Source organism: Lingula anatina, chromosome 1, assembly GCF_051362555.1.
Source record: "Lingula anatina isolate TDL-2025a chromosome 1, LinAna3.0, whole genome shotgun sequence".
In the NCBI taxonomy this organism is placed as follows: domain Eukaryota; kingdom Metazoa; phylum Brachiopoda; class Lingulata; order Lingulida; family Lingulidae; genus Lingula; species Lingula anatina.
The window spans coordinates 35,577,339-35,589,315 of NC_141767.1; the positions used below are offsets into that span (position 1 = coordinate 35,577,339).

Sequence of the window (11,977 nt, forward strand, 5' to 3'; positions counted from 1 at the left end):
AAAATAAATTTTCTTAGAGTTATATCTATTAGATATGTTGTGTTTACTTTTTATAGGGTTTGTGGTCTCATAGTGCCCCAAGAAGACATGCCCTTTTCTGAATTGGTATGTATAGCTAATTACCTTTCAACATTGTTAAGATTTCAATTAATGTTGACTTCAGGTGTAAAAGTAAATCATGAAAAGTAAATCAATAATAAATAAAATTTTCTGAATGATTAGCATTTGAAGATTTGTGTTTGGTGTTTGGTAAAAAATGTACCATTAACAACTGCATTTATTTTTATTGCAGGGAATTTGTCCAGATATTGTAAGTGCAGTTTAGATTTATATTGTATGAAAATAAACAAGTTCTAAATTATAAAATTTTTTCATCATTTTAAGTGATTTGCATTTGAAGACAACAGATAAGTTAGTTTCTTTATAAAATCCAGTGGTTTTTTGATAGAATGAGATCCATTTTGATTTCCATGTATTTGTTAAACCATAGAGCAGTATTTGGCACATAATTGTTAATATACATACTAGGCTTATTTTAAAAGAAAAAACATTTTCTTCAGATCATGAATCCTCATGGGTTTCCATCACGTATGACAGTTGGGAAATTGATGGAACTTCTGGCAGGAAAGGCTGGCTTGCTGGATGGAAAGTTTCATTATGGAACAGGTACATAAGAACATTTGAGGGTGCTATCTTCTAGTCTTTCATCAAAGAAGTTATTGCTATGTTAATCCATATTATCAAGAAGGCATCAAGGGAGTCACCCTCAAGAGTTCACAGTTATCAAAAATGAAGCTTACTTTAGGAAATTACTTCACTTTGGGACCAAATTTTCTGAGCTGATTTTGGCCATTTTGGTTGAGCATTTTTATGTACAGACACAGATGTCTGTACATATTGCCATCACCTGCGTCTGTCGTTGCCGTCGCCGTCCCTGTCGCCGTCGATGTCGCCGTCGCCGTGCACTTTCATCGTTAACACGATAAGTGGAAGACAGTTTTACTTTTTGGCTTTATATTTACAGAGCTGATAAATATTCATAAAACGCAGGTCAAGTTCGAAAATCAGCATGTTTGGGCCATTATTGTAGAAGTTATGCTGTTTTTTCACTTTTTAACAACACTGTTAACACATTTCAAGGAAAACCGATAGGCCTGTTGTCATGAAACTCACAGGAGTAATCAATCTCACTAAAACGCAGGTCAAGTTCGAAAATCAGCATTATCGGGCCATTATTTTACAAGTTATGCTGTTTTTTCACATTTCCTCAGATTCAATTCTTAGGCATGTTAACAGTCTCATTATTTAACTAATAAGATACGTAAAGGTGTTTGTTTCACATTTCCTGCATCTGTACAACATTGTTAGTTGATTGTGTAAAAATGATGGTAAACTTGTTATCGTGTATTGTGTAATAGAGTTTCAAATATGGAAATAAACTCATATCATTGCAGTTTGTCAGATTCAATCATTCACTATGTTCAGAATCTCAGAATGGAGGAAATTGGACATTTAACACTGTTGTATTGATATTTTCCCCATCTCATCAATTTTCTTAGTTGATCATATAAAAATGGCAGTAAACTGTTAATTTTGTTTCATGTTAAAAAATTGTTAAAAATGAAAAAAAAAACATTTCAGAACAGTGCTGTCTTGTTTACTTTTTGGCATTTTCAAGATGTGACTGAAGTTCCATGGTCCTGAAGACCTTTGCTAGTCACATTTTCTGAATATCCATGATACTAATATTTTATTATTAAAAATTGATGGTAATTATGCTGTTAAACATTATGTAACGTTGCATAAAAATTTGAAGAAACCCCTATTTTGGACACTGCTCCCATGTCACTTACTGTTCTCAAACTAAGGGAAAGAAACATGGGACTTAAATAAAGCTTCAGTGGGCAATGCAGTCTATTTGGTAAATTTTTCTGGCAGTTAAACAGTTTTTTGTGAAAATTTAATTTTTCACATATTGGCATTTTCAAGGTGTGACTTAGAACCTCCACGGGCTTGAAGACCCATGCTAGTCACATTTTCTGAAAATCCATGATACGTGTATTTTATTATTAAAAACTGATGGTCATTATGCTGTTAAGCATTATGTAATATTGCATCAAAATAGAAGAAAACATTTTTGGGTGCTGCTGCCATGATGACCATTATGGGTAAACCATGTTACTTATGATTGTCAAACTTTCAAAAAAGAAACACAGGACTAAATTGCAGCCGAGTTGGAAAAGCAGTCTAATTTGCTTCTTTTTATTGTAGTTATACATTTCAGTGAAATATTCATATTTATCGTGTTGCCATTCATTGTGGGACTCAGAGCTCCCATGGACATAAAGCCGAATGGTAACCAAATTTTCTACATGTCCATGCTATTTCTAGTCAATAATCAAAAATTGGTGATAATTATTCTGTAATTTATTATGTAATGTTACATCAAAATTGACAAAAATGCACTGCTACAATAAACATTATGAAAAGAAACTGTGTTACTTATTATTATTATTTTTAACTTACAAGTTTGATTTTTAGGATTGGCATGCAGTTCAAATTAGAAAGCCAGCTCAATTGGGTTATCATTTATAATTGAATTTATGCAATTTTGTGTAAAATTTTCATTTTTCTCATTCTGGAACTTTCAAAGTGTGAACTCTCATGGGCCTGAAGCCTTATGCTTGTTTCATATTTTATTTACATTGGTGTTACCTGTTGAGCATAATTAAATTTTGATGTTGAATTTGCAGTTAAGCATAATGTACTTTTGTATCAGAATTGACAGTAGCCTATTTTGTGCATTGTTATTTTCAGCTTTTTGTCTGTACATTTGACAGCTTTGCTGCCTTGTTGGTAATAATTCTTGATATTATGTAAAATGCCACATTTTTCAAAAGTGCACTAATGTATGAATTTAAAGTTTTAACAATAGGTACTGTAGGTATGGTGTGGTACACCAAGATCCGAGATATTTATTGTTACATATGTTTGCATTTTTGTATAATTTCATTTTTGTTGAACTGATTATTATAATTTTTGACAGCTTTTGGGGGTGACAAAGTGAAGGATGTTTCAGAAGATCTCATCAGACATGGATTCAACTATTTGGGAAAAGATTATTTAACTTCTGGAGTGACTGGGTAAGGACAACCTACAGTAGTTTTTACGGTGACCATTGCAAAAATTAAAAGGGAATGGGATGCAATGTGTTACAATTTCTTAAAAGTCAGATCAAAGGTTAATTCAAAATTAGTATTGGTAATATATATTTAAATGCGTGTGTATGCTAAGAACAACTAAATAATTGTTTGTGAACTTTATTCAACCAAACTCATTAATTTTCATCAAGATGAAGTGTTCTGATCTCAGTGTTGAACAGAACAGATGGAATTCTCTGGTATGATCATATATTTTCAGTGAGCCCCTCACAGCCTACATCTACATGGGTCCTGTGTATTATCAAAAATTGAAACACATGGTGATGGATAAAATGCATGCACGTGCAAAAGGACCACGTGCAGTGCTCACCCGTCAGCCCACTGAGGGTAGGTCGCGAGATGGAGGTCTACGTCTTGGAGAGATGGAACGTGATTGTTTGATTGGCTATGGTGCAAGGTTAGAAATTATATATCTTTGTCATTGTATATTGTATTTCAATTTTACATAAAAGCAGTCTTTTTGTAATACTTCTGTTGTAAACAGTCAGTGGAGAATTGATAAATTAAGAGTCACAGTCAGTTTTATTAAAGTGAAGTACAATCAACGGAGTTTAACAGTTTATTCTTGTTGTTCCCAGTATGCTCTTACTAGAGCGCCTGATGATCTCCAGTGATGCCTTTGAAGTGGATGTCTGCAACAAATGTGGTCTTCTAGGATATTCTGGATGGTAATTTTACTAATGCTTTTGGATAGAAGCAGTTGTATTGTCTAACATTTACCACACGGAAATTAATTGATCAGAATTTATGTGCTCTTACACTTATATACAGAAATTTAATTTGGTTTTCTGGATGGCAAATTTAATATTACTTCTACATTGGTAGTGAATTATCTTGTTTTTTCGAACAAACATCAATTACAAATGAATTTATGTGAGAAAATACAGGGTCATACAGCAGCCATCAACTTTGTATAGTTTTAATAGATGATTTAATGAATTATGAGATTTCATTTCTACTGTTTGAGTGTTGCCTACTGTACTATGACCATTTGTTCATATTTTTGAGTCAATTTATTATTTGTTGAAACTAAAGGAAAATTTCTCAATAATTCCAGGTGTCATTTCTGCAAATCGTCAACAGATGTCTCTCATCTCAAGATCCCATACGCTTGTAAACTGCTGTTCCAAGAGCTTCAGTCCATGAACATTGTGCCAAGGTTGACACTGAAGAAATACAATGAATAGAAACAATGCCAGTGTGTCATATCAAAGAGGGTGTTGGCATACTCAAACGTGTCAATTTACAGCAAAGAAGTACCTCGGCTGCATTTAGTAGCAGCATTAGCTTTTAAAATATCAGAATTATTATCACTGTGTGTGCATGCATGCATGGGTGCAAGTGTGTTTGGTCAGATGCATATGTGGTAATATGTTTTTTTAGCTGATGTTTGGAGATGCTTCTTGTTAAACAGTGCATAGAACAGGCATAAGTATTAAGACCTGACAACTTTGTTGAGATTAGTTTTTGTATTTAAAATTATATTATATCAGGTTGTTTATTGAAAATATATTTCACCCAAGCATAATGCCTTCAGTCAATAAACCGTCAAGGGCACTTTGCAGACAGGAAGTTTGGGTATGAATAGATACATGATAGTTGCTCTTTCATACACTCGACTCTGTATGCCAACTTATTGTCTTTGAATAAACAAGTACTCATGTAGCAGTGGTAACAAAAGGTTGAGCACTCTTTTCCAGCAAGATGAAACATCAGTTATGGAATTTTGTAGATAAATTGATAAGTTCATATAAAATATAAGAAGAATCATGTTGTTATTTGTTATGCAATAAAATGTTGTTTTCCACCTGGAATATGGATTTTTTATTGATTATTAAAATTATTCTCTTTAAAAACAATTGTAAGAAATTTACAAAATATATAATATACATCCTTCTTGACACTGAATTTAGCACTTTCTCTCTGTAACAAAGAAAGAACGGGAAAGACTTATCCAGCATGTAGTTGTTTCGTAAGGAATCCCTCCTTAATTTATCTACATCATGAAAACGTACAAACGAAGTGGTTAAACTGCTAGATTGCTCCAGATTGTTCATTTGTCACGCGTCGCACCTGTCGCATTAGAAGACATTCGTCCAATCACGTAAGGAACCGTCAGTTTGTCCGTCTCTGGCAATTGCGCATGCGTGTACTGTCTCTAACGTGGCAAGTAAACGAAGTTGTAGTTCTCTGGGGGATTAGCCACGTTTTGGGCTAAGTTGCAGCAAAAATGGGAACTCTAGAATGTTGTTTAGGAATCTTTATATCTCTACTATGCATAAGCTACATAAACTGTTACTTTGTTAGCATAGACGCTAACGCAGAAGAGTGTTATTTCGAGAGGGTAAAACCCGGCACGAAGATGAGCTTGATGTTTGAGGTGGCAGAAGGCGGATTTCTGGACATAGATGTGAAGGTAATGGCAAATCACCTTTAAACAAGGTAGTGCACAGAATTAAGGTCCTGTGGAATATTGTTTCTACCATATATATAGATGAACGTGATCTGTAATGTTCTGAGCTACTACTGTAAGCATGAAAGCATATGTGGCCTGTTAATGCAAACACTAACTATTACACTCAGTGCTGCTAGTGGGTGTATTGCAATATTGCTATATTTATCTCTGACATCCTGTTAAAAATCTGGAAGGCAGCCATCCTTCATATTAAGGGAAACTTTAAGAAATGCATTGTGAGTTCAGATCTATTATGAAATGAAAGAAAAAACTACCTTTGCATGTTTATTATATGCTGTGCTTCTTTGACATATGTTGTGGAATATGACGAAAAATCATTTTTAAATGAAAAATGGTATGTATTGAGTTGAAAATTTAACTAAAAATCCATATGGTCTCCTGACAAGCTTTAACAACCACATGGTGTGATGTGTGAAATTTTGCCCTTATAAGATATGCAGGTATTTCATAAGAACAGCTTTTGTTATAGTTGAGAACAACTTCCATTGATTATGGATGTAGAAGTAAATATACTTTTAAAGCATTGCTCTCCCAATATGTTAATTCTGAATTTATATACACAAAATCTTTTTTTTATTTTGTTAGATCACTGGACCAGATGGAAGAGAAATTTATTCAGGAGATAGAGAATCAAATGGAAAGTACACCTTCTCTGCACATATGGAAGGCGTGTACAAGTATTGTTTTAGCAATAGGATGTCAACAATGACACCCAAAATTGTTATGTTTTCACTAGATGTAGGGGATCAGCCTGGTGGAGAGAAGGATAATACCATGGAGAGTGATGGTAAGATATTTTGGAGCCAACAATCTCCAAAATTCAACCAAATGGTGATGGGTAATACTCATGACAACTTCAGCAACTTAAAGGTTGAAGATGTTACTGGTTCCTTTAAGACATTAGTGCCTTTGGTATATCCTTATTCTGATTAAATATTGGACTAATTTTAGTAGTTTTGAATGCCATTGTTTCTGTAAAGTGAAATTAATTGTTTCGCCAAAAGATGATGAGGAAACAGAGGATGATGTAGAGGGAGCTCAACTCAATGCAACAAAACTTGAAAGAGGACTTCAAGACATAAGTAAGCTAGACCAGGAAATAAACACTTCTCTTCTTAAGGGTATATTGATGTTTATTGTTGGGACATCATAAATGTATCATTTACTTTATTATTACTATTATTATTTGTAAGGGAGTTCTGCTGGCATCGTCTGTCTCCTCCAGTCTTTTTCTTGGTTTGGTTTTTGAAATTTTTATTAGAAAATCAAATGTTTAATTAAATATATAAATGAAAATATACTGTGACAAAGTGGTGGGAAAGGGAACATGGTTATGGTCATTGTCATCACCTACACTCATTTACCTTCAGACAAAGTATGCTGAATGCTAGTATAGTCATAATAGACCCTTTGTCCTTTTGCTAATATTACACCCCTTAACATCATTTAATACGTTGAATGCAAGACACCATTTGTCTTGTAGTGGTTCATGGGAAGTGTGTGCATTAAAAGGGTGTGGTTTGATACTAATTATAATGTGTTTGTAGATTTAGCATAGTTTAATTACGTTGTTGTGTTGAAAGTAGTTTTAGTGAAGTATGGATTATGAACTTTGTTTCTTTTTCTGATCAGCTGCTGTTTAATTGCTTTGTTGCTTAATAGAACGACTTGACTTTATCGTTAAACTTGAATCTGTGATAAAGAAATAAAACTGCCATAGAAAATATGTCATTGTTTGTATTAAACATAAATTTGTCTGAATTTTTACATTTAACCAGTCTTTTGTCAGCGTTTAGTTGTTTTTAGAGTTTTAAGTGTTTCATTTAATACTATAGTAGGTTCTTCCAAAACCAACTTAAATCCATTATGTCAATGTCTCACAAGATGCCCTTATCAGATAATATGGCTATAGGTGTCTTTACCTAGAAGTGCACAATAAGACATTGACATAATGGAGCGCTAATAAGTGTGATTTTAAGCCTTTGTTGTAAGAACCTATTATTTACACAGCTGATAAAATTCTTGGCTTCTTTGCTTTTATTTAATATTTTCTTTCTTATTATGATTTATTATTTATAGTATTGCCACTTTTTTTTTCATCTGGTTTATAATCTTAATTTGTAGTGTTTAGAAACTTTGTGATTTCTCCTAATTCTTTGCCTCCTTCCACCTCCCATCCTTCCAGCCAATGAAAATAAACTGGTGGATATGATTAGTGAACTGTCCACTAGCCTAACAGGGGTAAAGCATGAGCAGGATTACATGGCTCTGAGAGAAAGAGTTCACAGAGCAAGTAAGTAGAATGGATCCGTGGGTGGGGGCAACCATTAAGGCGGGGGGGGGGGGGGGCATTTTCTGAAGGTAAGTGATGGCAATGTTACGGTTCCCCTGCCACAACTTTGGGACAGTAAGTTCAGCAACAGGAAAATGGTTCCTTTATTTCAGCACAACATACTAAACTAGAAGAAATGATTAATGAATTGTCTACTGCCTTAACTGGTGTTAAACATGAACAAGATTACATGGAAGTAAGAGAAAGAATACATAGGGCAAGTAAGTATTGAGAACCAGGAAAGGAGAATATTATCCTGATTGATAAAAGGAAAATGTGATCTTTATTTCATTATGTAAGATCAGTCATGTTAAATGGTCGTTGGGTTGGGTCAATTTCCTCTCTGAGTAGTGATTTTGTTGAAAAAAATTGTTTGGAAATATTTTTATGTACTGTGACTAGTTAACAAAATTATCTCTGCTTTTTTCATCTGTTTCAAATTGAAAACTTTTGAAAGAACGAAGAACTGGCAGAGTTTGTAATCCAAGTTTATATTCAAAATGGCCTGCTTTATGAGTTACAAGTTATTATCTGTTACAGAAGTTAAGAAGATTAGTTGTAATAAATTAATAGTGCATTTGTCTAACTAGCCTTCCATTTCCATTTCAGTTAATGACAACACCAACTCCAGAGTGGTTTTATGGTCTTTCTTTGAAGCCTTGGTATTAGTAGCAATGACATTAGGACAGATTTATTACTTGAAAAGATTCTTTGAAGTTAGAAGGGTTGTGTAATGTTTTTTAAGGTGTGAGTAATATATATTTGCCATCAAAAGGATTAAGGAAGAAAAGCCTGTTGAGAAAAAAAAGTGAGTTTGCTCAGGTTCAAAGAAGGGTATTTGGATACCACCATTAAAAGTCTGCAGCTTCACAATGTGTTATTTTGTGTATAATTTACATGTTTAGACAAAAAATGGTTCATGTATTAATGAAGAGTGATTAAGGGAGGGGGGGTGCTTACATGCATAGAACTCTTCCGTTGAGTTAATTGTATGTTAATTTCATTCAAGCCTCTGCTTTCTTTGTGTTATTTTTCAATTTTATCACATTTGTAAATAAGATTTAAAGTGAATTAAAAACTAAGAATTAAAAAAAAAGTCACTCCACATTGGTATCCTTGACTTTTGTATATATAGTATATATTTCTTTTACATGTTTAAGTAACAATGTTGGTTTTCAAAGGGTTGTTTAGTGTAATCAGATAGAAGTCAATTAGTTTTTGTACCATCAACAGTTTTGTGGTCTTCCTCAACAGTCACTTATATAGTATTACTTTTTTTGTCATTTCCTGAACATTCTTCAAAAATTAACTGTAAAAATGTGTAATACAGATTTTCTTACCTTTCTGAAATAGCAAAGTGAATTTCAAACTTATAACTTGAGATACCAGTGATTGTTTTACAAATAAACAATACAAAACTAGTATTGGTTTTTATTTTATTTAGTTCTGTAAATGTTTTACTCCATATAAGTGCATCTGCATATTAGCAACAAGTTCTGGGAGTCAATTATTCTATGCATTACACTTCCAAAAGATCTTAAACTGTATTGTCTGTTGTACCAAGCAAATATCTCATTAAAATGTTAGTCTTTACAGTGTGGGGGGTCCTCAGTGCTGTGGTGCCACTTTCCATATCCTAAAACTTTGTGCTCTTCTAGAAACTTTTCAATTTTATTATTTGCAAGTTTTGCTTCCTCTAGAATTTTTCCATGGACACTTGTTCTCCACCTTATATTTGGTGGCTTTGCACCTACAAGTCTTTCATCAATTTTATCATAGTCTATACCTGGGAAGAAATCTGGAACTAATTCCATGGGTTCGAAACCAGTTATTCCACAGTCTATAACAGCATTGAAGAAAGCATTTTCCTGAAAATAAAATCAAGTGATCAAAAATAATGCACAGACGGATAAAAGGATGTGCTGTGTGTGGTAATAAAATAGAAAATTATTACATGTAACAGGAACACCAAAAGATATGTTTTAAAAATTGATCACAAATAACACATTTATCCAGGCTCACACATTGTACAAAGAAACAGCCAAGAGCATCAAAATCCACAATTTCTTTGATTAAAAGTGTAATCAACCAGCTACAGAGTAAATACATCAATGCTACGATAAGTCCAACACACATAAAACCTACCTTCACAAAAGTTGATATTCTATTTGTGTTGCCATCTGGATTTTGCACCTGAAAATGTAAGCCAGTGATCCCAGCCATAGCACACCTGTGGGCAATCACCCGGCCTATATTAATAGCTGCTGCTACATTTTTTGAGCTAGAAATAAAATTGTGAAAGGATTTGTATTTTTTCCAGTTTTTCTTAATGTACAAAACAAAGGGGTATCAAAAACCATTCAACTTCATAACTAGTTAATAAAATAGTTAATCAAGTCCACATTTATCTTATCAAAAATGCTTGTTTTACATCAATCTTAATTGTCAATGATTAAGAATTAAGCATAAAGAAGATAAAACAACATAAGACCCTCTGTGTTCAATTGGACCACTTTTTTCCTGAAAAATCTTTCACCATGCACTTTATCAAAAACTTCAAAAACAAACTTCAAAAGGTAATTACTTGTTCATGCGCTTTTTGATGGCCCATTCTTTAGTTGAAGCTGTAATGAGCACTTTTCCTGAGGAATGTTCAACCCAAGCCCATGTGTTTGCAGCGCTGAATCCAAAAAGAAGCCTGAAAAATGTACATATATATCACAAAACCACAAGTTATTTAAATTTTAACTGGATGAAATAACACTCACCTGCTAAGTTTGAAAGTACTGCTCAATGTTAAACTTGTCTTAAATTGGCTAAACAAAATAGGGTTGACTTGTTTTATTCAAATTTGGAGGGGAAATGATGAAAAGGTTGTGATTTGGCTTAGCGAAAAAAAAAATATCCCAGCAAATATGGTCAAATGAGAATAGATATCATTTCTATTCAAAATGAGCAATTGTTTACTACATGAATCATTTTATGTCAAAAATTTAATAAAAGACAAATATTGCAGATAAGTATGGGTTTTGAGAAAAAGAGATTACTAAGTGAAAACGTGTGCTACTTTCAGTAATGAATATTAAGAACCTACCTGTGATAAAACTCCTTAGTGGGATACTGTAATATCCACCCTTTTCTTTTTTTAGCAATTCCCATGAACTCTAAGTTTCTGAAATAAAACAGTCCACTTGAATTTATTCAATTTCTCAAATCATCTCTAACAATATCTTAAGTATCTCTAACAATATCTTAAGTGTGTATGAATATTCCTTTATTTGTCTTTCTTCGTTTTTAATACAATAAAGCTTTTTGAGTAATAAATTGTGCACACAAGAGTCAATCTACATGTAATCTGTCATCAAGTGATGTATAAAATAAATATTGAAAAAAACCTTGGGTTTCTGTTGACAAAATTGGGGTTGACCATCATATCATTTTCTGATAATGTTTCCTCCTCACTTGGTTTCTGTTGTGGTTCATCCTCACTGCCAGGAATATTAGTGCAATATGTGCATCTGGTGCAGTGTGCTGCGAAAAATAAAATGCGAAATGCGTTATATTACATGATGTATTTCTCAAATCAATATGGTAACTGCAGACACTGAAACTTGTACAAGTCTACAGTAATTGAAACTTATGAAGTTTCTTCAGCTTATAGTACAAGAACCTGCCACTGAGTTAAACAGCGACAAAAAAGCAGAGAAACGCGCAAGTAAAACATTACAACACACCTCCTAAGTATCCCGTGGCATTTTGCTGAATGCCAAGCTGGCTTGCTCTCCTTAAAGCTCTTGGGAATTCCTGGCAAATGGCTTGAGATACTAGGGAAAACATGGCATCTACTCAGGAGACCACTTCACCGGAAGTCTCTTTTTGATCACTAAAGGCAGACCACAGTTTCGAATGATATGGAAATTATCATTGATTTAAACCGAGGCACTACTT

General features: G+C 33.4%; 3 protein-coding genes across 8 annotated transcripts in view; 2 read left to right on the plus strand and 1 right to left on the minus strand.

Annotated features, from left to right (window-relative positions):
* LOC106172009 (DNA-directed RNA polymerase III subunit RPC2-like) overlaps positions 1-4,845 on the plus strand; it is a 27,987-nt gene extending 23,142 nt beyond the window's left edge. For 2 of the 3 annotated variants that reach the window (XM_013552585.2, XM_086999891.1), the window contains exons 22-28: positions 57-105; positions 293-310; positions 561-666; positions 3,047-3,143; positions 3,421-3,618; positions 3,800-3,889; positions 4,279-4,845. In XM_013552585.2, the coding sequence (XP_013408039.2) occupies positions 57-105; positions 293-310; positions 561-666; positions 3,047-3,143; positions 3,421-3,618; positions 3,800-3,889; positions 4,279-4,408 (688 nt within the window). In that variant the 3' untranslated portion in view covers positions 4,409-4,845. The remainder of the gene's footprint in view (positions 1-56; positions 106-292; positions 311-560; positions 667-3,046; positions 3,144-3,420; positions 3,619-3,799; positions 3,890-4,278) is intronic. The other variant, XM_086999890.1, reaches the window with a different exon arrangement.
* A 512-nt stretch (positions 4,846-5,357) lies between these two features.
* LOC106171997 (transmembrane emp24 domain-containing protein 2) lies at positions 5,358-9,451 on the plus strand. 4 transcript variants are annotated; one of them, XM_086998874.1, is made up of 5 exons: positions 5,358-5,637; positions 6,283-6,484; positions 6,702-6,779; positions 8,143-8,250; positions 8,639-9,451. In XM_086998874.1, the coding sequence occupies exons 1-5, from the start codon at positions 5,452-5,454 to the stop codon at positions 8,761-8,763; spliced, it is 699 nt and encodes a 232-aa protein (XP_086855000.1). In that variant the 5' UTR covers positions 5,358-5,451; the 3' UTR covers positions 8,764-9,451. The 4 variants fall into 4 exon arrangements, with proteins under 4 accessions (XP_086855000.1, XP_013408021.2, XP_013408023.1 ...); XM_013552567.2 differs by lacking the exon at positions 8,143-8,250 and adding an exon at positions 7,883-7,990 and having other exon boundaries at positions 5,359-5,637; XM_013552569.2 differs by lacking the exon at positions 6,702-6,779 and having other exon boundaries at positions 5,360-5,637.
* On the minus strand, positions 9,449-11,933 carry LOC106171996 (uncharacterized). The gene is made up of 6 exons (XM_013552566.2): positions 11,764-11,933; positions 11,425-11,560; positions 11,124-11,201; positions 10,614-10,727; positions 10,175-10,310; positions 9,449-9,897 (listed from the first exon to the last, which is right to left on the minus strand). Exons 1-6 carry the CDS (start codon positions 11,864-11,866, stop codon positions 9,613-9,615), a joined length of 852 nt encoding a protein of 283 aa, XP_013408020.2. The 5' UTR covers positions 11,867-11,933; the 3' UTR covers positions 9,449-9,612.
* Between the last annotated feature and the right edge of the window lie 44 nt (positions 11,934-11,977).

Coding starts and splice junctions, on each gene's coding strand:
- LOC106171997 (XM_086998874.1), top strand. CDS start 5,452: ATGGGAACTCTAGAATGTTGTTTAGGAATCTTTATATCTCTACTATGC. Junction 6,485..6,701: donor TAATACCATGGAGAGTGATG/GTAAGATATTTT, acceptor TTTCGCCAAAAG/ATGATGAGGAAACAGAGGAT. Junction 8,251..8,638: donor AGAAAGAATACATAGGGCAA/GTAAGTATTGAG, acceptor TTTCCATTTCAG/TTAATGACAACACCAACTCC.
- LOC106171996 (XM_013552566.2), bottom strand. CDS start 11,866: ATGTTTTCCCTAGTATCTCAAGCCATTTGCCAGGAATTCCCAAGAGCT. Junction 11,561..11,763: donor TGCCACGGGATACTTAGGAG/GTGTGTTGTAAT, acceptor TATTTTTCGCAG/CACACTGCACCAGATGCACA. Junction 10,311..10,613: donor ATCAAAAAGCGCATGAACAA/GTAATTACCTTT, acceptor TTTTATTTCTAG/CTCAAAAAATGTAGCAGCAG.